Genomic DNA, 25,837 nt, shown 5'->3' with positions numbered 1-25,837 from the left:
GCCAAGTATGGCCATACATTATTCACTAGCGCTCTCACATGACACACACACACACACACACACACACACACACACACATATTCTCTTTCTCTCTCACGCCTACATTTCCATGGTCACCCTTTGATCCTTTCCCCTCTTTGCCTATAGAGACAGCACTGTTCTCAGTCCCTCATCCATACATGTAGTGCACACATAGCTACACACAAATCTACCCTCCTCTTTCTCTCTCTCACACACACACATACACACACTGTGTGAAGCTGCTCACACCCCACCTCCTCCCAGTGTGAGCTCGTCATGGTTACCATGGCCCCCAGCTCTCCAAAGAAGCTCTTCCTCTCTGCTGTATTTTATATCTCTCTCTCCCTCCCTTCCCCCCTTCCTCTCTTTCTCCCCCCTTCTCTCTCTTTCTCCCCCCTTCTCTCTCTCTCTCTCTCCCCACAGCAGGTCGTGTAGAGTTCAAAGCGTTTGAATTGTGAATGTTTGGAGTGTTTTAATGAGCATGTTTTTTTCCCCGAGTCGTTAAACTGTACAAATCTGAGGATTACAGGAGGCTCACACCTGTCCCTTTCTCTCCCCCTCCTCTTCCTCCTCCTCCTCCTCCTCCTCCTCCTCCTCCTCCTCCCTCTCTTGCCTGCCATCTCTCTCATTTATTAATCATCACTTGTTCACCAGGAGATCATGTTGCACACTAGGACCCATTTTGGTGTCACGCACACAGCACCTAACCTGTCTCTGTTTCTCTCTCTCCCTCTCTCTCCCTCTCTCTCTCTCTCTCTCTCTCTCTCCTTCACAGACAGACAATTTCCCCGCTGAGCCCAATTACATGGGGAGCAGGCAGCAGTTTGTTCAAAGGTAAGGGCTATTAAATGGCCTGCTCATGCGTGGCCTGTCAGAGTCTGAACCCCCCACCACCGCCACCCCACCCACCCCGCATCCCCAGACCCCCACATTAGAACCGATTACACCTGGTCAAGCTTATACACACACGTACGCACATACAAAGACCTACACACACACACACACACACACACACACGCATTCACCCCCCCCCCACACACACACACACACATACACACATACACTCACGCATACACGTACACACACGCATAGGCTACACTTTGAGACTTCTTGTTCTTCTACTTTTTCCTGGGGTGGTTCACTCTCTCCTTCTTGTCTTGCGGCCCCGTGCAGCAGCTCGACATTCAAAGACCCCGAGCGGGCCAGCCTCCGTGACAGTGGCCATGGCGACAGCGACCAGGCCGACAGCGACCAGGACACTAATAAAGGCTCGTGCTGTGACATGTCGGCCAAGGAGGCGCTCAAGCTGAAAGCAGCAGGCCCCAAAACACAGCTACTGGAGCAAGGTGAGTGGCTGTGCTGTTATATATATGTGCACACACACAATCTCACACACACACACACACACACTGATACTTACACGTATGCGTGCTGAAGGAGAATCAGATACACACACACATGCACACACATGTACACACACAAATACATACAAACACACACACCTGTGCTGAATGAAAATGACTGTGTGCTCCTATTCTGTCTGTTTATGACATGTTTCATACAGAGGCGCACTCACACACACGCACGCACACACACACACACATACACAAACACAAATATATCCACAAGAGAAGTTGCTGGTGGAGGGTGGTATCAAAGATAAGGGAGGCTAGCCAATCACATTGTTGGAAACGGCATTACTGATTACTGATGTTTCGCCTCACCTGAACGTTCTGTTTATTTCCACCGTTACCATAGCAATAGCCACACTGCAAAATTTGGTGCATGCGTAGTAAGCAAATGGAACACGAGGAAAAAAGTCCATCTTATGTCGAGTCACGGATCTCTACCCATTCATTTAGATTGGAGCCTGATCTTGTTTGCCCGGAATAGCTGTCCGGAGTCTTTGCCAAGGCTTTGGTGTTGTCTTGTTCTCATCACACAATCGCACACACCCAATCTCTAATCATGTGGTTGATGTTGCTCATTCAAAACATGTTTTCTTGCTTTCATTCTCATTCTCTGTTCTTCACATTTCTCGTCTTTCCCGACAAAAGGCTAATTTTTCCTCAATCTTTTGTTCTTCGTCTCGCTCTATCTCTGCCTCTATCTAACTGTATCTACGTATCTCTCTTTTTCTGCCTAATTGACCATTCTTCTCCTCTTTTCCTCATCTCTCATTCTAACCTCCCATCAGTTGTATTGTTCTTTCTGTTTCCTCCCTTCATTCACTCACTTTTTATTTATTGATATTTTTTCAGCGTGTGTAAAAAAAACATTGCGTTGCGGCCCCGTGGTCGTCTTCAGTTTATCCGAGCAGACGGGGCCCATTATGCTTTCATAAGGCAGGCCTCTTTAGGTCCTGTGTTTGGCTTCGCCAGGGAGGCAGCCTGCGCCGTCACCCGCTAAAACTTTCATCAGCGAACACGGGAAACGACTTAGCCGCCCGTCCTCCTCCGGCGCGCGCTCTCCCCGCCATTAAAAATGGATAATTATCCTAAGCGCTTTTGGCGGGACAAATTACATGCGACATGTGTAGAACAATAACTCAGCGGAGGAAGCGTGTCCCCTCCTGCTTGCTGTAGCAGCACCACTGGGAGTGTGTGTGTGTGTGTGTGTGTGTGTGTGTAAGAGTGTGTATCGTGCTGGTGAGTGCTTGGGACGATGTTGGAGTTTTGTATCAGGACCCGTCCCACAGACTCAGAAGTCATGTTTAAAGCTATTACACAGAAGCTGAAACCCTCTGAAGAGAATTCTCTAGAAAATGAAAGAGAGGGAGGGGGAGAGAGAGTGTGGAAAGAAAGAAACCCTAGGAACGAAAGAACTAAAGAGAGTCATAAATCAAATATAATAGTACAATTAATCAATAGAGAGGGGATGTTCTTTTTTTCTGAGGAGAACCAAGAACCGAGGGAGAACAGAGGGTGAGAGGGAAAGAGTTCCATAGCCTATTTTGTGTGCCTTGATTATGCCATGTGGGTGTGTAGGGGTTTTTTTTTTTTTTCTGTGAGCGTGTGTTTTGTTTTTTGCCTGTTTCACCGGGATTTTCACGGAGATGGAACAAACACATTGGCAAGAGAAATTGGCCAATTACGGCAGGCCATATGTTTGAGATTTGGAGAATGTAGCCACTTAATGGGGCATGCGAGCGGACTGAGAGAAGCGGCAAATTAGCCACTTTATCGCTGTGACGCCAGCAGGCAAGTGTGTGTGTGTGTGTGTGTGTGTGTGTGAGTGAAACAGCGACGGCATGTCAGACAACCAGCATGTCATCCTCTAACCCCACTTCACACACCCCTAAATTCCCAAATGTGCACACACTCTGGTGAGGGGATGAATTGCTTGCCGTGTGTGTGTGTGTGTGTGTGTGTGTGTGTGTGTGTGTGTGTGTGTGTGTGTGTGTGTGTGTGTGTGTGTGTGTGTGTGTGTGTGTGTGTGTGTAAATGCAACAGCTATCCACCTGCACTCAGGTCAGCCACCTCTGGAGTAATATATCACCCCGACTTTGCCATGGCGCTGTTTTAATTCATTAATGAAGGTGTTACATAGCTGTTATGTAGTTACCTTTTGTGGGTGTGTGTGTGTATGTGTGTGTTTTTAAACGTGACACCCAGCCTTAGACAGGCGTCGCGAGTGTGAAGTATCAGTTCATCTCCTCACCGAACAGACTGGAGTATTCAATGCCGTATGTAACCTCACCTCTCTCCCCCCCTTAACCCTTCTCCTTCTCTCTCTTTCTCTCTCTCTCCGCTACCTCTCTCCCCTTTGCCCACTCTCTCTCTCTCTTGATCCTTGTCTCCTACCCTCTCTATCCCCTGGTCATCCCCCTACCATCACCACCCCCTCCCTCCCTCCCTCTCTCTCCGAGCATTGATTTGCGGCGAGAGGTGCTATAGGGCTGTTAAACTGTCTGCAGCTGGGCCTGTTTTGCCAATAACACTCTCGTGCGGCCTGCCTGCCTGCCTGCCTGCCTGCCTGCCTGCCTGCCTGCCTGCCTGCCTGCCTGCCTGCCTGCCTGCCTGCCTGCCTGCCTGCCTGCCTGCCTGCCTGCCTGCCTGCCTGCCTGCCTGCCTGCCTGCCTGCCTGCCTGCCTGCCTGCCTGGGCTGGTCCACTCGCAGCAGCTGGGGCTGGAGGTGGGACTGGAGGCGGAGGTGGTGGTGGAGCTGGCTGCTGGCCAGCCACCAGCCTCAGAGGGGGAGGGGGGAGACAGAGAGGCACCCTAGGTGAAGGCTGGGGAGATTGACCTGGGCCCTTTAGAGACAAGGGTCTACTCCAGTGAGATGAAAAACCCACTCTATCCATGCTCCTCTCATTCCATTTGTCTGTTGGTGTGACATATGTTAGCTACCCCCATATGTTAGTGTTCTACCAGCTCTGTGTATTATGTATGTGTGTGTGTGTGTATTATGTGTGTGTGTGTGTGTGTGTGTGTGTGTGTGTGTGTGTGTGTATTATGTGTGTGTGTTTATGTAAGTGTGCCTCCTCCTGTAATGGTCTCCCCTGCATAATTTAGATGATCAAGCTTCATACTGTCCGACAAGGGAAGGAAAGGTTTTAGACTGTCACACTAATACATACAGCCACAGGAGAGTGCACACTCACAGATAGGGTATACACACACACACAGATGCACACACATCCACACACATACACACCTCCCCCTAAAAGCAGAGAGCGGGAATAGCAGCTAATTTTAACGGCATGAATGTCTCTTGAATATGTATGCTCCTGGTGTGAGTTTGTGTTAAACTTATGAAGGCCCGTTGCTTGAGAGCCCTTGGTATGTAAATGTGCACACTTCCCCCATGTAATGCTTAAATACAGAGAATAAGAAACCACCCCAGCTCTCTCTTTCACTCTTTCTTCTCGCTCTTTCTTTTTCATTTCATTTCATTTTTCTCTCCTCTTTTATTTGACCGTTTATTCTATTTTTCCCCATCTGTTCACTTCTGCCATCTCTCTCTCCTCTGTTCTATTCTTTCCTGTCGTCTTCTATCTTCCCTTTCATTGCCTGTACAGTCTGTTCAGTTTTCTGTGCTGCAGGCTCCGTATGTATGTGTGTGTGTTTGTATGTGTGTGTATTTGTGTTTATAAGAAGCATGGGTATTCGTGTGTACTTCTATGTGTGCGTGTGTGTGTTTTGTGTGTATAAGAAGTGTGTGTATGTATGTGTGTGTGTATTTGTGTTTATAAGAAGCATGGGTATTCGTGTGTACTTCTATGTGTGCGTGTGTGTGTTTTGTGTGTATAAGAAGTGTGTGTATGTATGTGTGTGTGTATTTGTGTTTATAAGAAGCATGGGTATTCGTGTGTACTTGTATGTGTGTGTGTGTGTGTGTGTGTGTGTGTTTTGTGTATATAAGAAGTGTGTGTATGTGTGTGTGTGTACGTGTGTGTAGGTAATTCACTCCGAGTGCTGAGGCAGGCCTCGAGGCTCCAGTGCACATATAAATAAACAGTGTGAGTTGAGAGGAGGTCAGAGATCTCCACTGCATTGCTACTCGTGTGCGCACACACAGACACAGACACACTGGCAGACGCATATATATATATACACACTTGTACACACACACACACACACACACACACACACACACCATCCACCCCAATTAGGGTCTATTTTTTACCCAGTCCCGCCAGGTCAGAGCATGCAGCCCGCAGCACCCCCCCCCCCCCCCCCCCCCCCCCTCACCATCCCCCCCCCCCCAACCTCCACCCACTCCCAGAAATGGCAACAGTGAAGAACTACAAGTGTTCTGAGCAAGTGGTTCAGCTTCCTCATGGACCACAGATGCTCCCGCATCACTGCTGGGGACTGCCTGTGCCTTAGGTTTCAGCCGCATATGTTTATATGTCTCTTTTTCCCTTTGTGCGTGATTTCTTTTTCTCTCTCTCTCTCTCCGTCTCTCTCTCACTCTTTCTCTCATTTTTAATCCTTTCTCCTTGCTGAATTGCTAGTGTAATTGGATTAGAGTTTCAATTGCCATTTGAACAAACACGCTGTGCCCTGGCCCCCCCTCCTTGTGTTCCCGATCTGTGGTGCTTTCTCCTCTCCTCTCCTCTCCTCTCCTCTCCCCACCCTTACTTCCCTCTTCTCCTCTTTCTTGTTCTACTTCATCCTTTCCCTCTCTCTCTCTCTCTCTCTCGCTCTCTCTCCCTCTCTCTCTCTCTCTCTCTAGTGTGTGGATGTTTTGTGAGGGGCCACTGTCTTCATGCTATGATGACTGAAACAGTGTTTAGATGAGTAGTGGGGTGTTCATGAAGGGGATGAATGCTACAAATGGGTTCCATCTTTACTCTTCTTAATGGGGGGGTGTCTTAATGCAGAGAGCTGCTTGTAGACAGATGCTTAGTCCCACTGCCTGTTCTCACACACACACGCGCATACAGACACACTTAGAGATCACATGCACACTCTACCCAACGGAGACAGAGAGGATGCTTTGTGTGTGTGTGTGTGTGTGTGTGTGTGTGTCTGTGTGTGTGTGTGTGTCTGTGTGTGTGTGTGTGTGTGTGTCTGTGTGTTTGTGTGTGTGTGTGTGATTATAGAGTAAGTGTTTGGGGTGACCTCTCCTGATTGGCTGTGATTGGCATAGAATAATCTAATTGTCTCACGTCTCTTCCTGTTCTGCTTCTTCTACAGTCTGCAGTGGTAGGCTATCATAGTGAAATTACAGAGGAATGGACAGGCGAGAGAGAGAGAGAGAGAGAGAGATGAGAGAGAGAGAGAGAGAGAGACAGAGAGAAAGAGATAGGAAGGTTGGGGTTTGTATGGCCATACTAAAGGCTTTTAAGAAGTGGAATAGCAACATAAACATAATGTAATGGGAGGTAAAAGGAGAGAGGGAGAAGAATAAGGAAAGCGAGGATGGAAAGAGTGAGAATGGAAACGGAAGATGGAATGGAATCAGAAAGAGAGAGGGATAGAGAGAGAGAGAGAGAGAAAGACATCATGATATTGAGCCCCCACCCCCTGTTATTTTGCTGCATGGTAATCGGAATCTCTCTCCAAGCCACATCAGGGTATATAGAACAGGGAGCAGATAGATGTCATGGTCTATCAGACACACACACACACACACACACACACACACACACACACACACACACACCCAAATGATTGTGTTGAGACTACCTGGGAGCATTGGTTGATTGATTCACTGTGGCTGTGCCAATGGATTGGATTGAATATGCTGCTGCTGGGTTTAGTGCTCCATAGACCAGCAGTCACTGTTACTTTCTTCGACTGCCTGTGTGTGCATTTCTGTGTGTGTGTGTGTGTGTGTGTGTGTGTGTGTGTGTGTGTGTGTGTGTGTGTGTGTGTGTGTGTGTGTGTGTGTGTGTGTGTGTGTGTGTGTGTGTGCGTGTCTGTGTGTGTGTATCTGTGTGTGTGTCCTCCAGCATGCCGCTCCATCACAGAAACTTTAATCAATATGTGGGGCGCTCACTCTTTCATCGCTTTTCATTGGCCAATGTAGCTCATAAGTAGGTGGCTGTAGAGAGTGAAAGTATGTACATTTCTAGTAGTATAAATGCTAGTACAAATGTTAGTGTAAATGCTATATTTCATTAAATGCAGACTTTTTTGTACTTGGGTAGGATGCAGAAAGAAAGTGTGTGTGTGCGGGTGTGTGACTGTGTGGCAAACACACTCTCTAACCATTCTCCGGAGTCTCTAAACAGCTGTGAGTTTTAGTCATTAGGAGAGGATCAATGATGGAGTGACATCTTGAAGAAAACTATTTTGCACGCTCAAGAGCTCACATAATTTGTTGTTTTTGTTTATTTATTTGTTTGTTTGTTGTCCCAGAGCCCATGTGACAGGTGAGGTGACGCAAGTAGACTCCACCTGTTAGGATCAGACGTAGGCTGCTTGTTATCACTTCTTACCGTGCTAACGGCAGGCTTCCTCTCAACTGAGAAAGTCAACATCTGTCTTTTTTTTGTGAGATATAAGGCATGCTTGCAATTTTTGCAAAGGCTGGAAAATATCTCCAGTAAATATACCATGGTATGCCTAGTTTCCAACTAGGTGTGTTTGCTAATTTCTGAGTTACTCTCACCTGTCGAAACACTGAGATATCTTTGTCTATGACAACGTGTGAACGCAGTATTTGTTTCGGATTGCGGTAGACAGCTTGAGTCTTCTCTTCCGAGACACGACTCTTTAGATATCCTGTCCTTGCCACGCCATTCAGTTGAGAGGCCTTTTTTTCCGCACATCTTTGCTTGCCCAGATTAAGCCCCGGGTTTTATGCAAATGCATCAGAAAGGTGTATGTTGGTGGTTTGAGGGGCCTCGTCTGAGCGAGACTTTAATGGAAATCGTTGTGGCGTGGAGCTGTTCTGATAGGATGTGTGCAAGACATATGCACACACACACACACACACACACACACACACACACAGCGCTACAAGATGTTTTGGGAATGTAAGAGCTGTCTCCCACCTCTCCCCAACCCCACACCTCTGAAAAGAAAATAAATTTCCTTCCTCAAAGTGTCTGGAGTGACAGTCACTCAAGGCAAAGACAGATTTTAATGCCAGTTCACACTCAAATACCATTTCCAACTCAAAATTGCAAGCATGCCCTAATAATGTCAAAATAGCTACCGTGGATTGCATATCGCTCCCCATATTTGAACACAATGAATGGGCAAGTTACTTTTTTCTGTCACTGCAATATATGTAAAATATCACATAAGTGCCTTACTTCGCCATTGGTCTCTCCCCATAGCTGACGCACAAATAATTCTGCCAGGAAATTGGAGCTCTGTCGCCTTATCAAAGCTGGCTCCCTGCCTTGTCACCAATGCCGAGTCCCCAGCGACCTAATGTTGTTGTTTTTTTGCGGGTCGGAGGAAAGTGCCGCTTTGGACGCCCGGAGCCTTGATGACGGGCGTGATTGTTTGTCGCGCTTGGCCTTCTTTCGGAGCATATATTGGAAGCAGACAGAGGGGTAATTTCTTGTCAGCATGCTATGATTATGATTATTGCTTTCTTCGCTTCTCGTGAGCTTGAGCTGTCACCGGGAACCGTGACATTGGCAAATGCATTGCAATAACGTCATTGATTTGCAGTCAGCTTAAATGACTTTGAAAACACTCCTCGAGTGCGACAGATAGGCCAACACGTTTCGATTTGGAGGGAGGAGGGCCATTCCACTTTATTCTTCCACCCGTCAGGAAAAAGCTGGAAAAAAAGGAAAAAGAAAGCGAATCTGCCAATTAGCACTCAGTTGAAAAGTATGAGGTGTTCTCATTTCGGAAACATGATGATATCGCAGATGTGCACCATATACAAGTATGTACACACACAAACATATATACACTCAAGCAGAGGGCAGTTCCAGAGAATGGCAGGTCTCGCAGTCCCTTTGGGAACGGGGGGGGCGCTTCACTCATAACGGTTACAGATCACTGGCAATGCAATTATCCCCCATCTCAGGATCACACTGCCACTTTAAACAATGGTAGCAGAGCTCTGGAGGCATCTATAAGTGGAGAAAATGAAGTAGGAGAATGGACGAATGGAGTTTGAGCCCCCACACCCGGACTGTAGATCACACACACACACACACACACATACACACACTCTGCAGGCTCACTTCACAGCAACGGGAGCCTGTCTGTCTTGAGCCTAGTGTATGAGTTTTGTAAAGGCATCAGACAGGCAGTCAGTCCGTTCCTTCACTAGTATTACCTTTGACACTGGCCTTTCTATAGAGCGATTATTCAGAACTCTCTGCTTCCTCTAACATCAGATCTAATTTGGATTGTTCATCATTCTCAAAATGCCCCTGAATTCTGAACAATGGCAGGCTTTTTTGCAGGCATATTGCTTTAGGGTTTTAGCACCCTTTTTTTAATTGTTTTAATACCGGGTAAGCTTATCTTATCTCCAGCTTGTGTTAATGGGCGGACATCTGTTGCCAGCGTCATCGCTGAGAACAATTTAATTACAGCATTCACACGCGGGCGGCACCACCGTCCCAAACAGGTAGCATATGGGTGATTGTTGTTCCCTTCTCCATTGTCACATCTGTCCATTAAATATGATTAATCAAAGCGATTGCGGCTTCATCGGAATGAAGACGTTGTTTAGACACACATCTGCTTCCCCGCAGTATCGTTTGTGATTCGTCTTGGGAATATGTGTGTGTGTGTGTGTGTGTGTGCATGCGTTATTTGGCAAGTTTTGTCTTGGATGGAGAAACTTATTCTCAGGGTGTATATGTGTGTTGTTGTTTGTGTTTGAGAGTGTGTGTTGTTGTTGTTTGTGTTTGAGAGTGTGTGTGTGTGAGTGTGTGTGTGTGTGTGTGTGTGTGTGTTTTTGTGTGTGTGTAGCTGGCTCAGAGGATGTGATTTATGGCTAACAGACTCCTCCTGTCCAGGTCTCCGTCACCCTGTTGATGTTTTTCATTAAGCCACCGCTCTCCATCTCAGCGTTCAGCTTTGACGTGCTCTTTTTTCTCTCGTCTCTCTCTCCCCCTCTCTCTCTCTCTCTCTCTCTCTCTCTCTCTCTCTCTCTCTCTTCCCTCACTTTTCCACGGCGCTGTGTGTGCCTGGGCTGCATCATGCTGATTTGAATGCTTTCTGTTTGTTATTTTTATCCCTGGCGAGACACAGATGATTGGACTTCACACCTAAGTCCTGACGCATTTTCATCCCTTAGCAAGACCAGTAATGACATCCTCAGATCATCGCGTTTAGCAAAAAATTGCCAGGATACTCGCCTCGTTTTTTACATTGTTAATTTTGTACATTGTTTTCCTTATTTATTTTTTAGATTTTTTTTTGTTTGTTTTTGTGCTCTACCTTGGCTGCAACTGTATATAAAAGATGCAGCTCACCTTAAATCCCCTCGGAGATGGAAAAAGGTGGTTCGCGGAAACAAGAGGAATGGCCCCAAGGCAGTTCAAAAAGTTGGCTTTCACTTTCAGTGTAACAAAAAAAGCCAGACTGCGGATTCATTAGAAGTGAAACACACACAAACACAAGACGGCACAATCACACACACAGACACACACACTCACGCACGTTGATGCATGGAAGTGTCAGCTGCAACATTTGGACTGGGAAATTAGAAGACAGAGCAATCTGGAATGACGTTGGAGTTATCACTCAAAGTCAGAGCGAATCTTTTTTTATTTTTTTCTCCCTCTCATCTCTCTCTCTCTCTTTCTCTCTCTCTCTCTCATCTTTCTCTCCCTGCTTCCACCTCCTTTGCCCGTGTTGAGAGAGACAGCCTCGGTGGCAGCCCCAACAAAGCCGCCTTAACGCTAATCTACTCCCGGCTCTGCCAGTCTTTAAAGGGTAATATTGCAGTCTTACGATTTTGCCTCCCTCATTACTGCAGATTTTCGAGGGATTACTCGCTACTCATTTTCAATGCAACAAACTTTTTATTAAAATTCCATTATCTCAAGTGGATTCTCATTTGGCGGGGTCACATATCCCCCGGGTGTCCTTGTTTCTCAGAGGGTTTCAGAGACGTCCGTCACCCCGTAGGCCCTCCCTCTGTGTCCTCCGGCCCTCAGGGAGGTCGAAAGTCTGAGGCGCTAAAACTCGCTATCATTTACAGCTGCGAGGGCCCTGGGATGAGGACTCCGCGGCACTAAACTCTACGAGCTCATGCTGATATTTGGGTGCGATGACTCCAGGATAAATCTCCGTGCTTATTCGGGGAGCAGGGCCATAAATCTCTGACATTTCGCTCTGTGCTCTTGTCACTATGGTGACTAATTACTGAGTGTTTGCGTAAGTAATGACTTATTCATCCTGCAGAACTGTTACGACTCACTCCTCCCATTGCGATTATGCAAGGGTGTTGGTGCGGGAGGGTGACGGTGTTCAAGGACTTTGAGGGCCACACATTCCTCTGGTCACCTCTCTTTAATATTCTCTCTCTCTCTCTCTCTCTCTCTCTTCCTTTTTCTTCTTTTTTTTTTGTCCGGTAATGAGATCTCGTTATTGGCGAGAGATCTCTAAACGCTCTGCAACTGGCCTTTCGATCTTGTCTTCTTCTTCCTCTTCATCTTCTCCTCGCCCCGGCCCCGTGGCATAATGATGAAATTAGGAGGAACTAATCCCACCGCTCGCTCCCCCTCCACCAGACCTCCATCTCATTTCCCCGCTACCTGAGATGGTGGCAACGGCCCCCATAATTGGCCAGAGCCTCCGTACTCCTTAGCAATCGTCCCCAACTCATACCCCCTCTTCCCCATCGGCCTCAGGTTGCTCGCTGTAGGGTGATTAGTCTGTGACCTTATCATTTTTTAAGCGGCTTCCGTTTTTTGACTTAAAGGTTGGAAAAATTGTTAAGTGCTTATAAAGGCCAGCCGGCAACCTGGGAAGGCCATCTCTCTTGTAGCGGTTTGATGAGTGAGGGTGTTTTAAGTGAAATATAATCAATGGCATCAGTGGCGACGTCTTCTTTAATTGGACCAATGTGGAGCCCCCCACATTAGCATTTGCAACCGGTATGGAAATTCAACGTCTCTGCAGTGTATCAGCAGCTAATGATCCCCCTTCGGACGAGGACACACACACACACACACTTACACACACACACACACATTGACATGGGTATCCTCTGGGAGGCTGTGGAGGCGGCTCATCATGTTCGTTCACATGTCAGAAGGGGCCTGTCAAACCCGCTAGAATGGTTTCAGTGGGAAGACTTTCTCCTTTACCTGGACTTATCTGGACCAAAGAGCAGGTGGGAGAACAACAAGTGGTGCACTGCATTCTGCCTGGCAGCAACACACACACACACACACACACACACACACACGCGCGCGGCGCACACACACACACAGGCCGAGAAACAAATGATTGCCCCATTGTTTACCGTGAAAACACTACCCTGTGTTTACAGTGTACACTCCCCCACCATCAGTTTCGGTGTGTGTTGCTGGCGGTATGTCGGTATGTCTGTCTGTCTATCTCTCTGTGTTTATGTGTAAATCAATCACTCATGCCAACTCATTGTCGTTTTAACTAGACCGTTTCCCCCTTGTGCCAGCGGTGGCAGAAGCCAAAAGATTACAACCTCAATCTGGTGCAACAGATTAATAAAATGCTTTTCTCTCATTTTTTTCCGAAAGCTAAGTTCACGTCTGTTTCCGCTGATGGCTGCCTCCAGAACAGAGCTAAAGCACACATATGTTGGAGTAATTAAAGCTGTGGCTGTATCCCCCGGGCAGTGCGTTGCAAATTTCAGTTTTAACCTTTTGCTTGAAAGCATTGTTGGGTGTATAATTACCCTCCTCTTAATTAACAACCTATTAAGACCACCGATGAGATAATGCAGAACAGCACTTTCCTCACAGACAAAGGAAAAAAGATGCGTCGGCGGGATGGGTGTGTGTTTGTGTGTATGTATGCGTGTTTGTGTGTGAGTGTGTTTGTGTGTGAGGACACCGTAACACAGCTTGGGTTAGTCATGCATATTTGCAGTACAAACAATCTGATAACTGAGAAAACAACCTTTTTGCTTTGTGTGAAATTACAAAAGAACACACACACACACACACACATTTTCACACTTTTGGAGAATAGCCACTTTTGGAGAGAAGCTCTTAATTCATAATTTTTTAACAGATTCTCACGGTGTCTTTTCTCCTTTTCATTGAAAGAAATAAACATGTGTTGTTATGCAGTGAGCACGTTTTCTGCCTGCTCTCTCTCCCCCTGTCGTCTTATTCCCACTGTCTTTTTATGTCTGTCTGTCTGTCTCTCACTTTGTCCCATTCTGTCTCCCTCTCCCTATGTCTTTCTCTGCTCCTCTCCGGCTGCCTGTGCCCATGATCAGCCCCCCCCCCCCATCTTGTTATCCTGTCTCACTGTTCACCTCTCTCACCCATTCTCTGGGAGAGCCAATCATAATCAGAGATGGCACAGTATGGCCATGCAGCCTCTCTCTCTGATTGGTCACTCACCCGCTGTAAACAGCAGACAGAGGAGCTTACATTTCAGCTGCCTGTGTACCAGGTCAGAAAACACACACTCAGTGTGGAGAGATCCCCCCTGGCCTGCAGTGGAACTGCAGCGTGTGTGTGTGTGTGTGTGTGTGTGTGTGTGTGTGTGTGTGTGTGTGTGTGTGTGTGTGTGTGTGTGTGTGTGTGTGTGTGTGTGTGTGTGTAAGGTGTTTGTGTGAGTTGAGTTTGTAGTGTGGAGCCTGTTGGCAACAGAGCAGGCACAGGGTGTAATTATGGCATGGGAGAGGCTACAGCCTGACAGAGCTGTGGCCACTCTCCCAGAGCACGGGCTCAGCACACACACACACACACACACACACACACACACACACACACACACACACACACACACACACACACACACACACACAGTCACACACACACACACAGTCACACACACACAGAGCCTCTGAGGACACCCAGAAGGAGATTATTATGATATGCCATCACTTCCTGGCTGTTTGCCACCCCTTCCCATCTGTCCTCTGTCTTCATCACAGTCGTGTGTGTGTGTGTGTGTGTGTGTGTGTGTACGTCTGTACCTGAGCTTGTGTGCTGATGTGTACCCATGCAAGTGTTTGTATGTCGTTGGTTTTAATATGTCAGACTTCAAAGTGGTGGTTGGTATGTGTTTGTGAGTTAGGCTGTCTTCACGTTCAGTCAGTTTTGCTAGTCCGAACTTGAGTGCAATGTTAGCATGTCATCAATACTTTTAAGGCTTTTAAGCGTTTTATTAAACTGCATGTCAACGAATGATTTCCCATTTATTAAGTTTAAGCACACCCAAGTTTGGAAAATAGCTCTCACATCAACAAAACGAACCGAACTAATGGCTCAAGGTGACCCCTGGGCCCCTTAGTTGTGAGATGAATTAACTCGGCTTGTGTGTGTGTGTTTATATCTATTAGCAAGTGTGTAAGCCTACACGCGCAGCTTGTACATCTGTATTCCAATGGCAAGTGAAATCCTTCCCCACTGTACCAGAGCGCTCTTTCACTCTCTCTCTCTCTCTCTCTCTCTCTCTCTCTCTCTCTCTCTCTCTCTCTCTCTCTCTCTCTCTCTCTCTCTCTCTCTCTCTCTCCAAAAGAGCGTAGTTTAAAAACAACCAGGCCCTCGCCAGTGTGGCCCCGCTGCCAAACAGCCTCTTAACCTCCTCAAACGGAGAGGAAGGGCGAGCAGGAGCGAAGTGAGGGGAGCTCTTATCGATCAGCGTGCGTACAGGGTCAGAGCGCGGCGCTGAAGACGAGTTCAAACGTGTGGCCCATGGAAATGGCTTACTGTCAGGCAGGAGGGGCCTGGTGAGGGGGTGTGGGTGAAGCAAGCGGGCCCCTTTCTGAAGAGATGCTTTAAGGCTGCCCTATCTCTCTTTTTTTACTCTCTCTCTCTTTCGCTTTTTTCTTGCTCTCTGTTTCTATCTAGCTGTTTCTGTCTTCCACTGTCATTTTTCCCACTCTTTCAAAGGGAAATTGAAGAATGAGGCTTATGACAAACAGTCACACACTCTCTCTCTCTCTCCCTCTCTCTCTCTTAATTCCTTTCAATTCCTGTTTAAATTCAGTGTTGCTAAAGGAATGGAATGACAGTACAACAGTAATAATGATGAAAGAATAACAGCAGTTATTCTCTCGCTCCATCTCCACTCTCTCTCTCTCTCTCTCTCTCTCTCCCTCTCTCTCCCTCTTCATCTCACACATTCTCCCTGCACTTAAAGTGATGACTTGCCTTACCAGCAGCTGCTGTGTCAACTGTCTCATTCGGCGGCCGGATTGCATCACTTGCTGGGGCACCTTTGAAGTACCTCTCCAGCCAATGACTTGGCATTATCGTCTTCACTGAGACGCCCTGTCTTTCTCTCTCTCTTTGATATCAGCAGCACTCACTCAGACACACACACACACACACACACACACACACACACGCTCACTCACCGTCCCAAAGCCAGGACAATGTAGCGACGTTGATCGCCGATGTGGCGGAACGCTGTGTGTAAAGTAGAGTCATTGTTATTCTCCCGTTGGCTGGGGGGGTATCAAGATGGAGGCCCAGACCTTCTGACAAGCGGGGAAGTAGATATAGTTTATGCAGAGTCTTGGAAAAGGAATAAATATTTACCATCACCCGAAGCAATTTTTTCTCTTTCTCTCCCTGTGTTTGAATCCCTCCCACTCTTTTTCTTTCTCTCTCTCTCTCTCTCTTTCTTTCTCTCTCTCCCTCTCCTCACTCCCACCCTGAGCTCCTCTCGATATGGGTTAGTAATGTGCAATATTACGCACCTAAAGAGTGAAAGCCTGAGAAGCACTCCAAGCATTTTCCTTATTTCCCATTCTCTGCTTTTTGATGTGACTCGCCTTGGTCTAGATGGAGCCTGCCTGCAGTAGGAAAGATAATGGTCTCTTCCACAGACGAGGGGGGGGGGGGAGGGGGGAGAGGTAGAGGCTGGCAGGGTGGAGGGAACAGAGAGGTGATGGATACAAATGTGAACATCCTTCCTTCTTCTCCATGGCCTTCGTTTGTTCCTTTTGTCGTTGTTCATTTGTCATTATTTTATATTTTATATATTTATATACATGTCATTGGGGGGGGGGGGGGGGGGTTGCTGGTGGGTAGAATTATGGTGCAGAAGTCAGAGGTACGTCAGTGAAGGACTAGAGACTAGCTTGTAGCTTCATTTGGAAAATATTTGGGGGGAGGGTGGGCATATGAGGGTGAGGAGGAGAGGGTTAAAAAGAGAGAGGGATGGAAAGAGAGAGAAAGAAAGACAGATAAGGAGGGAGACAGGGTGGAGAGATGGAGAGAGGGAGCTTGATAGAGGAAGAGCAGAAGATGGGGCAGCAGGTTCTCTCACAGTGGGGGGGTTGCTTAAGCAGCGGCCTCCCTGGTTCCCCCCCCGGCGGCGGGCCACCCCCAGTTCAAATAATAATCAAAAGGAAAGCTGTCAACAGAACGGCCCAGTGTGGGGCGCCAGGCAGGGGTTAGAGGCACGCACACACACAACCACACACACACACACACATGGAGACAAACTACACACATGCTACTGTATACACACACTGCACACAAGCACACACACACTCACGCATACACATGCTAAACTCACACATATGCGCTTGGCAACTCGATTCCGACTCAGAGGAGGCAGGTAGAGCTAGCCAGACCAATTTAACCCAACCCATTTAGGCAGCTCACATATCTCAATCCTTGACCCGAGTGTGTTTGTGTGTGTGTGTGTGTGTGTGTGTGTGTGTGTGTGTGTGTGTGTGTGTGTGTGTGCATGGTAGGTTGCAGAGCAGAGCTGGGCCTCATTGTAGCATAGAGACAAGCTGATTAATGATATATTTGGACAGCACCCGCAACATGAGTCCTAATGTGCTCGAGTCATTATCTAGCTCGATCATGATTACCATTAAGCTTGGGCAAACATTTATTAAGCTCTGGAAAAATCTATCTCCAGCCTCCAGTGCTCTTCAACTCTGATAAACTCACCATGTGAAGCATGTCTTGTGTGTGGTCACCTTGAGACACTCTAGTTGTGTGTCCAAGTTGACTGAAGTGGGGTCCACCGCCCTGTTTATAATGTCAAGTATGGGGCTATGCTGTGTGTGTCTTTTTGCTGAGAATAGACTCTGTTTCTTTAATATAAATCACACAAATAAACACACACACACACATCCTCACTCTGTGTCTGTCCATTCAGGCGCAGAAATGTCACTCTCACACTGCCTGGAGTGTGTGTGTGTGTGTGTGTGTGTGCGTGTGTGTGTGTTTCACACTGATAACCTCGGCTTGTTACTTTTTTTATTTTGATCCTGGCGCATTAAGATAAGGGAGCCGGTTAATTAAACTGTCGCATGGTGGGAGTGTGAGAGGAGGGCGAGAGAGGCTGCTCTAATCGCCACCGCCATTGTATCACTGCTCACCCCTGTGACTGTACCTGCAAGCATGGAGTGTCTCACCACTGTGTGTGTGTGTGTGTGTGCGTGTATGTGCTTGTGAGTGGGTGGGTGGGTGGTTGTGTGGTTGTGTTACTTCCATGGCTGTACGATCAAAACAAGACTAAGAGAACAGAATGTAAAGGACATTCTCTCTACCTCACTCTCATTCTGCTTCCTCTATTTGTCATTCTCTCTCTCTCTCTCTCGCTCTCTCTTTCTCTCTCTCTCTCTCTCTCTCTCTCTCTGTCCTTCCCTCTTCCTCCCTCTGACTGTAAGGATCAGACCCACTTCCTTAAGTACGAACTGCAATAAACACTGATCCAAATGAAAGCGAAGGAGCAGGGAGGAAGGGAAGGAGATGGAGAGAGAGAGGGGAAAAAAGAGCAGACTGTAATTTGGCTTTCAGAGCCAGAGCCTCTTAGACCTGCACAGAGGATCAATTATGGAGATTCTGTATCTCTGTAATTTACACGCCCTCTGATACTCATTACTTGTGTGTGTATGCATGTGTGTGAGGTTGTGTGTGTGTGTGTGTGTGTGTGTGTGTGTGTGTGTGTGTGTGTGTGTGTGTAAAAGGACTGAAATTATTGGAACTTGTTTCAGCCGTGGGTGTATGTTTGTGTGTGTGTGTGTGTGTGTGTGTGTGTGTGTGTATGTGTGTGTGTGTATACGTATATTGGTATATTTAATGAGGATCTCGCCTCAGTGGAACAGTGTGTGTGAGTGTTGCTTATGCTGCTTCTTGTGCCCAGTGGTCAGTGCCTCAGTTGGGCACTGTGTGGGTTTATAGAAGAAAGAGAGAAGGGAGAGAGAAGGAAGAGAAGAAAGAACAGAGAGAGAGCAAGAGAGAGAGAGAGAGAGAGAGCTCAGTGGTCCCAGTGGGTCTGTGTGTGTGTGTGCCTGTATGTATGTATGTGTGTGTGTGTAAAAGAGAGAGCTTACTTCTGCTCCTTGTGCCCAGGGGTCAGTCCCTCAGCGGGGCTTTCTGTGTGTTTGTGTGTGTGTGTGCATGTGTGTGTGTGTGTGTGTGTGTGTGTGTGTGTGTGTGTGTGTGTGTGTGTGTGTGTGTGTGTGTGAAAGAGAGGCAGACAGAACAAATGTGTGCTGCTGCTCCTTGTGCCCAGTGGTCAGTGTCTCAGCGGGGCTTTCTGTGTGTGTGTGTGTGTGTGTGTGTGTGTGTGTGTGTGTGTGTGTGTGTGTGTGTGTGTGTGTGTGTGTGTGTGTGTGTGTGTGAGAGAGAGGCAGACTGAACGAGTGTGTGCTGCCGCTTCTTGTGCCCAATGGTCAGTGTCTCAGCGGGGCTTTCTGTGTGTGTGTGTGTGCGTGTGTGTGTGTGTGCGTGTGTGTGTGTGAAAGAGAGAGGCACACAGAACGAATGTGCGCTGCTGCTCCTTGTGCCCAATGGTCAGTGTCTCAGCGGGGCTTTCTGTGTGTGTGTGTGTGTGTGTGTGTGTGTGTGTGTGTGTGTGTGTGTGTGTGTGTGTGTGTGTGTGTGTGTGTGTAAGAGAGAGGCAGACTGAATGAGTGTGTGCTGCCGCTCCTCGTGCCTAGTGGTCACTGTCTCGGCGGGGCTGTGTGCCATCTGTCCCCTAGGTGCTGGAAATCCGCCTTGATTAAAAACCACAAATCCTGAGTGCAGCAGCAGCGAGGAGAGAGGGATGAGAGGGCAGAGGAGAGGAGAGAGGGATGAAGGGAGGAAGGCAGGGAGAGATGAAGGGTAAAGGAGGAAACCCTGTGTCCCTTCTAGATTTCCTTCCCCGAGTGGAGTCGCGCTGGATAAGGGGGCGACGGAAGGATAATCCAGTCAGGAGATTGTGATAATGCCCACAGATAGAGGTGCTGACAGAGAGAGAGAGAGAGAGAGAGAGAGAGAGAGAGAGAAAGAAAAAAAAAGATAGAGAGTCACTCTCTGAATAGTAAAAAACCCACTGTGGCTGTAGCTAGGCAACAGCAGAGGAGAATGGCGTGGATTTAAAGAGCAGGTAGGAGCGGCGTCCCCTTCACTCAGTGTATTTGTGTGTGTGTGTGTGTGGCGGGGGGGGGGGGTGATGGCTGAGTGGTGTGGAGTGTGGCCTGGCCACACTATACCCACTTAGTCACACAATCAATGCCCATCTCCACGATGACCCCCTGGCACGTGCCAACCGCCCAGTGCCCTGCTGATATTATGGTAATAGTTTATTTATTATGTTGGTATTTTATTTATGTAGTTTATTAATTTGATGAATTATTCATCGTCTGTCTTGCTTTAATGAAAAGGTTGTTTATCATCTCTCCTGAAGCCACAAGTGAAGCTGGGGTGGTAGCACTTGTGTGTTAGAGCCCAGGTGCCAATTAGTGATTTGCTCCTGAAAAAATCGATATGACAAAGAGAGAGAAAGAGAACAAAAATCAACAACAAAACTACAAAAAACAAGAATAAAACAGCTACAACCCGCCCCCATAGACCCCCTCAACCCCACCCCCAAATTTGGAGGAGCTCCCAGCATGCCTCACCCCATCACCCCCTGTGTCTGGTTGCCGCGGTGCAGCTGTTACATCAACAGGACAAGTGTTTCCAGAGCGCTCGCCATTGCTCACTGACCAATAATCACGCGGGCGTTCACGCTGTCACCAGAGGTTTGCCACACCACGGCTCTGGTGGGCTGGCACCTGGGGGGTACCGCTGGGGGTGGTACATGTGTGTGTGTGTGTATGTGTGTGTGTGTTTATGTGTGTTTGTTTGTTTGTTTGTTTGTTTGTTTGTGTATTTGGAGTTAGTGGTGGAGGAAATGTCCACAATTCCCGTCACAGTCTTCTAAGCCAAAGCTGCGATCTACTGTCTCTGGGTTGTTGTTTGTGTTGTTGTTGTTCGTATTTGTTTGTCTGTCCGTTTGTGATTGTGTTTGTTTGCATGATCCCCTGCGTGGCTTAGCACAGGTCGGTCAGATTGCACTTATTTGTCTCTTTTAAGCAGGATGTGTGTTGAATTGTTGATCTCATGTCTCGAAAGGATATCACACACAAACAACACAAAGACCTCTGTCACGCACGTGCGTGAAGACCTAACCTAACCTAATCTTGTCGCATTCTGTCTAAATTGAAAGGAATTGGGGGTCTGTATCCGTATCTGCCAACAGGGTGGATCTGAGGCCAGACGTGCTGACAGGGTCATCTTATCGGACTGCCAAGCCCTAATTCCAAGACGATCTGTAATTCCGAGTCGGAAGCTTCCTGCTGCTTCGTGTCATTAATCCCAGTCTAATGGGCTTAGAGCTGCCCAATCGCCAAGCCCCTTTCTTTTCAGGAACGAGGTCATCCGCGGCGATGTCACTTCCTCCATGCTCGTCATAAGGATTGGCACTGACTTTTGTGTATGTGTGGAGGGGAGGGGGGGGGGTGTGTCTTTTTTCATCAATGTGTGTTTGGATGGGTCGAGGGCAGTGGTGCATGCCACACACACACATGTTACATGAGGTTGTTTACAGCCCAGGTGTTTTGATCGGTGCACAGATCTGTGATTTAACATCTCTGAGCTCATATAATCCCATTCTTATCCTTTGTAAGCCTCCTATTCTTTGACCCTAATCTTAACGTGCCACAATGAATCAGAGATGTGGATTTTCCAACCCCCCGCTATTTTTTTTCTCTGTTTTATTTGGTGTTTTTTTCTTTCTTGCACAACTTCTCTGAACCCAGAACGCCATTTGCTCCGAACTGAATCGACTCCCAGTGGCCATAGGCCTTCGGCAGAGCCAGTAATTTGCTTCTGCAAGGTCTTTTTATGATTTTTTTTTTATGTTTTATTTTTATTGCGATGGACTCTGAGTGAACTTCGGCACACTGGTGGAGCTTGTAAGCTCCGCAGTGCTCGCAAACCAAGACGAAGTTAAGAAGAGAGGGAGGAAGAAAGCAAGGGAGTTAGAGAGAGGGAGGAAAAAAAAACAGACGAGAAATTTGATATGGCGAGCGAGAATAAAAATGAGGACGATTATCCTTCAATAATGTCCGGCACTAATCGTCTCTTATTGCATTTGTGTCAATCACGGCCATTTTAATTCGATTCCATTTATGAGCCCACGTGTGCATTTATATAAATATATAAACCTATATGTTTCATCGTCCACGGTCTAGACGGCGAACGCTAATATGCTTAAAGGAAGATGAAACGTCGAAATGATCAGGCCTCCGATTGGCCTCCTCGCATCCTGTCTCCCATTGCCCCAGACGGACGTGGGTTGGGTTGGCGAGGACAGCTGGAGTGTGTTGGTGGTCTCTGTCCGTGTAAACGCATTAGGATCGAGCTGAGGGAGCTCAGGTGGAGATCTGAGCCTGGTCGACTGTTTACTCATACTCACGTCCTCTCGAGTTAGTAGGAAGGAGTGTGTGTGTGTGTTTGTGTGTGTGTGTGTGTGTGTGTGTGTGTGTGTTTACATCTTTACATCAGCGTGGGCGAACATAAAAAAAGTGCTGTGAGGCCGCACTCTGTAGTGTTTTTGTGTCATCATGTCATTATGTCATAAGAATGGGCCTCAGAAAGTGACAGGCATCTCTGCCATGGAACAGGAAGTGATGTGAGGGGGCGAATGTTGTGCTTCTTGAGAGCGTGGGGGAGGGGGGGGGGGGATGTTGCTGTGAGGCTTGGGCTGTCACTCTCGAAGCATCTGTGTGGGGAGTAGACTTCAACTGCCCCACCTACCCGTGGGCAACTAACACCCCCACCCACCCCTCTACTATTCCAAAGCAGCAGATTGCGGATGGGGGGGGGGGGTTAAAAAAATCGAGAGAGGAGGAAAAAAAATCTCCTTATGGCGCGGGAGCTCCTTAAGCAAGAGGCCATCCTCTAGCCTGCCTCAACATCCCACAGCTGTTGCCACGGCAATGGAGCTTTTTAGCAGAGTTTATTCCCCATGGCCATGTTTACAGCTACATCAAAGGAGGGCGCGGGAAATGATGGAAGAATTCTCTCTCTCTCTACCTCTCTTTCCCTATCCCTCTCTCTCGCTCTCTCCCTGAGCTGTGCAACTGTTGGACCCTGACAGGTCAGCGCTTTCCTTGCCCAAGGCAGAGAACCGTTTGGCTCCAGCAGATAGCAGCACAGAGGCGAGGCTGCACAGAGGAATAAATTCACGACGCAAAGGGGGGGACTGTGTTTAATGAGCAGTTGTGTTACCTTCAAGTGCCCCCTTCTTTCTCTCTACTCCATTTTCTCTCCTTCCTCTCTCTCTCTCTCTCTCTCTCTCTCTCTCTCTCTCTCTCTCTCTCTCTCTGTTTCTCTTTCTCTCCCCCTCCCTCTTTCCTTCTTTCTCTCTCTATATTCCCTGCCCTTCTCCATCATGCTGCAGTAAGTTGAGGTCAGGGCTTTGGCGACCACCTTGTGGCAACAGTGGCCATCTCAAGCGTGGATGTTTCGTCATTAAGAGGTCCAACCTTAGCCTGGAGGGGTAAAAAGGAGTGTGTTAGACTGAGGGGTGTGTGTGTTTGTGTGTGTGTGTGTGTGTGAGAGAGAGAGAGAGAGAGAGAGAGAGAGGGAAAGCAGAAGAAAATAAAAGATTGGATGGAAAGTAACAAATAAGGAAGATAAACAGAGCAGACAAAAAAAGACAGAAAGACTAAAACTTGAACATCTAAAGGATAGATACAGACAGAAAGCCAAGGGTTAGGCCAAGACAAGCAAGAGGCAGAAATTTAAAGGCAATACAAAAGCTAGAACAAAAAAAGAAGGGAGAGAAGGAAGAGTGATGAAAAGAACAAGAGAAAGAAAGAGATAATGCCTTCTGCTGCTATTAATGAGCGATCAAGGAAATTGAGCATCTCGTTGAGTCGACTAGCCGTCCTGTGGTGGGCCGCTAGAATGGCAGATAATTGACAGACATGTAATCCTCCCCTCCCTCTCGGACGCTAGGGAGTGATTACACTGACAGACCCGTGACACTTGCAACGTGTTCTGTCCCTCTACGGAAGAGTGAAGGAGAGATAAAGAACCATGTGTTTGAGAGAGGAAATGTTCCAGTCGGAGAGATTAACAAGATAGAGATGTGTAAAGGTTTTTACTTTGACCTGCTTCACAGCTCTAGCATCTCTGTCTCTCTCTCTCTCTCTCTCTCTCTCTCTCTCTCTCTCTCTCTCTTTCTCTCTCTCTCATTCTCTCTCGCTCAAAGTTTTGTGAATTTGAACAGGTCAAGAGTTTCAGTTTCACTGAAGGAGCCCCCATGCTCAGTCTGATTGCACTATGGATAGCTGATTTTTGCGACGCCATTTTTTTCCTTCGGTGTGTGTGTGTGTGTGTGTGTTTGTGTGTGTGTGGTTCATTATGAGAAAGCCCTTTTGAGGGAGTAATTACATTAAAAGAGTCCCTCTCTGGTGCCATCGTATCCAAATGCCTTTTTTCAAGTGCTTTTCATTTTCAAAACGTGGACTTAAGCTGTGGGCTGCCATTTTTAATTGAACTATGACTCATGCGATGAGTGAGGCTTTAAATGTTAATACTTTGTGCCGTGAACGCAGGAAAGGAAAGGTGCCACGGAGGCTGAGGGCCAGATGCAACCTTTAATAAGCGAAATTCAAGTTTTTCTCAATGCGAGTGACGAAGTGTGTCACTGACTCGCAAGACTTGCATTTCGCAATACACACACACAGATACATGCATGTTCACTGTGTTTTTTTTCCAGTAAGTATATAGCCAAGTTCACTGCAGTAGAAGAGAATTGTGTGTGAGTGTGTGTTTGAAACCTGAGTCTCATCTAACTGAGGTGTGGATGCTCCCCTGCGTGTCACTGTGCACTGACTCGCCCTCACACACACACTCTCACTCACACACATGTTACTGTTCCCAGAACCTTCAGCCTGCAGGTGATGCCTGACACAGTGACTAAAGAAAAAAAGTAGAAAACACACACACTCTACCTCCACACACACACACACACAAAACCAGCCCTGATTGTGCGCCTGATCCCCCATGTCCTAATTACAAAGGCTTTAGCAAAACCGAGGATTATCGCAGGATTCGGGTGTTTTTTTGTTTTTTTTATTATCCCCCCCTGCCCCGCCCTCGAGCCCTCTGCCCAGGTGAGAACTGCACCTGTGCCTCCCTCCACCTGCTCCCCATCACAGGCTGAATATTTATCACCCACATGAAAGGCAAGGCACTCGCTGGGGCATTCAGTGTGTGTGTGTGTGTATTTATGCGTGTGTGTGTGTGTTTGTGTGTATGTGTGTATGCGTGTGTGTGTGTGTGTGTGTGTGTGTGTGTGTGTGTGTGTGTGTGTGTGCATCCAGGATCGTCCTCATGTGCTGCTGTCATTCCACATGTTTTTCTCCTCCTGCTGCTGTCTGGCTGTTTTCTCTCCCGTGGCGCTTTGAAGATGGACATCTTTCTTTTCCGCTCCCTCTCTCTTCATCTCTCTCTCTCGCTTTCTTTCTGGGCATGTGTGTTTTTCCCCTCTTGTCATCTCCTTATCTCTCCCTCCCTCCCTCTCTCACCCTCCCTCCCTCCCTCTCTCTCCCTCCCTCTCTCTCCCTCCCCCTCTCTCTCTCTCCTGATCTCTCTCCCTCCCCCTCTCTCTCTCTCCTGATCTCTCTCCCTCCTCTTCATCTCTCTCTGTCTCTCTCTACCTTTACCAAACAAAGTCAGGTGTTTTGGCCAAGACATGTAGTATGTTTAAGCTTCCAAAGCTGTCTTCCTGCTGGAGGGGTTCAGTCAGGGGCTGGTGTGTTTTTCATGATGGCGGCTAAAATGCCATTACAAGGTGAGCTTTAAAGTCAGCCCCGTTATCACCCGTAATAATGTTAAGTATGCATGAGCAGTAATGCTTGATAAAGCTTGATGACGGTCTTCTTTGAAGTCTGCCAGAACACACTCACAGACACACAGACACACAGACACACATACACACGTTCCCAAACACGTGCACACACTCAGACA

The 25,837-nt window shown here is 47.6% G+C and overlaps 1 protein-coding gene across 1 annotated transcript in view; it reads left to right on the top strand.

The window, feature by feature from the left end:
• Positions 1 to 25,837, top strand: part of pcdh17 (protocadherin 17) — a gene marked incomplete at both ends in the record, with an annotated part of 65,359 nt that overhangs the window by 28,482 nt on the left and 11,040 nt on the right. The window contains 2 exons of the mRNA XM_080833789.1: positions 797 to 855; positions 1,195 to 1,367. Coding sequence (XP_080689915.1) covers positions 797 to 855; positions 1,195 to 1,367 — 232 coding nt within the window. The remainder of the gene's footprint in view (positions 1 to 796; positions 856 to 1,194; positions 1,368 to 25,837) is intronic.

Source organism: Sprattus sprattus (genome assembly GCF_963457725.1).
Source record: "Sprattus sprattus genome assembly, chromosome: 3".
NCBI classification, from domain to species: domain Eukaryota; kingdom Metazoa; phylum Chordata; class Actinopteri; order Clupeiformes; family Clupeidae; genus Sprattus; species Sprattus sprattus.
The sequence above is the reverse complement of the archived record's forward strand: the minus strand, read 5'-3'. Positions and strand labels throughout refer to the sequence as shown.